Source organism: Eimeria tenella, genomic scaffold (assembly GCF_000499545.2).
Source record: "Eimeria tenella Houghton genomic scaffold, Eth_scaff145, whole genome shotgun sequence".
Lineage (NCBI taxonomy): Eukaryota > Apicomplexa > Conoidasida > Eucoccidiorida > Eimeriidae > Eimeria > Eimeria tenella.
The window spans coordinates 16,988-18,063 of NW_013541517.1; the positions used below are offsets into that span (position 1 = coordinate 16,988).

The following is a 1,076-nucleotide window of genomic DNA, read 5'->3' on the forward strand; positions in this document are numbered from 1 at the left end:
CACTTGCCATAATGTACAAGGAGACAAGTATTCTCAGTCAAGAGCCAGGGACGCGGGCCCGAGTGCATGGACAACTGCTGCACAGCAAGTCGGCGAGTTGCAGCACTACTGTGAGAGCAACTGCTAGTCTGTGCTGGAGGTTTAATACGTCATAAATATAAAAATTTCATAGCAAAGAACTGCCATGAATAATTAGTGCACATCCTTCATTGCCGTGGCGTCACAGCATGCGCCGCAGCTGTCTCGGGCGCCCCACTGCGTCACTCGGTGTGCCTTCGTCTTGTTTGTAGATGCGGCTTTTATTGCTTTCTTTTCAAGTTTCCACACGCTCTTACTTTTCGCCGTATTCATGCGGCTTCCAGAGGACTTAGTCTCCCTCTACCTCGAGCTTCCGTTAGTCGCCTCAGCGTAACAGCAGCTGTTACTTCTGGCTAGCTGGACGACGGTAACTCACGCCACTATCGTGTTTTTTGACAAGCAGTGGGATCTCGCGCTATTAACAGCATCCGTGGAGGCTTCCTGGCCACTTTTTCCCGTTGACTGGCGCGTTGCCACCCCCGTCATTGCCATCTTGGCCTCGAAGTCAAGCTCACCTCCCGGCGATCTTGCATCTTCCCGGGTTTCCCGGGGTTCTGCGGCCCCTAGTGGCCGATTGAATGCTCCGGAGGGTCGGCAGGGCCCCCTGGAGGGCCCAGAAGATCAGCCGGAGATGTCCGACATCTACACTGTGGAGAAGCTTGTGGGCTTTCGATACAATGGGAAGACCCCTGAATGGCGGGTGCGGTGGCAGGGCTATGGGCCCAAAGATGACACGTGGGAGACGCGCAAGAACTTGCTCATGGACAGTTCTTTCGCCTTCAAACGTCAAATGGAACAGATGGAGAAAGACTATTTGGCGAAGAGGGCGCAGGCCAGGCACGGCAAGGGAGGGGCGCCCACCCCCGCGAGCAGAAAAAGGAGCTCTTTGCTCTCCGCGCCTCTCCTGGAAGAGACGGACAGCGCGCGAGAGTCGAGCAGCAGCAGCAGCAGCTCCTCGGAATTCAGCTGCCCGAAACAAAGCAGCAGCAGCAGCAGCG

General features: G+C 55.9%; 1 protein-coding gene across 1 annotated transcript in view; it reads left to right on the forward strand.

Moving 5' to 3' along the window:
- Positions 1-709: 709 nt before the first annotated feature.
- The window catches only part of ETH_00014960 (uncharacterized protein), a gene marked incomplete at both ends in the record, with an annotated part of 2,107 nt that continues 1,740 nt past the window's right edge, over positions 710-1,076 (forward strand). The window contains one exon of the mRNA XM_013373419.1: positions 710-1,008. Within this exon, the coding sequence (XP_013228873.1) occupies positions 710-1,008 (299 nt within the window). The remainder of the gene's footprint in view (positions 1,009-1,076) is intronic.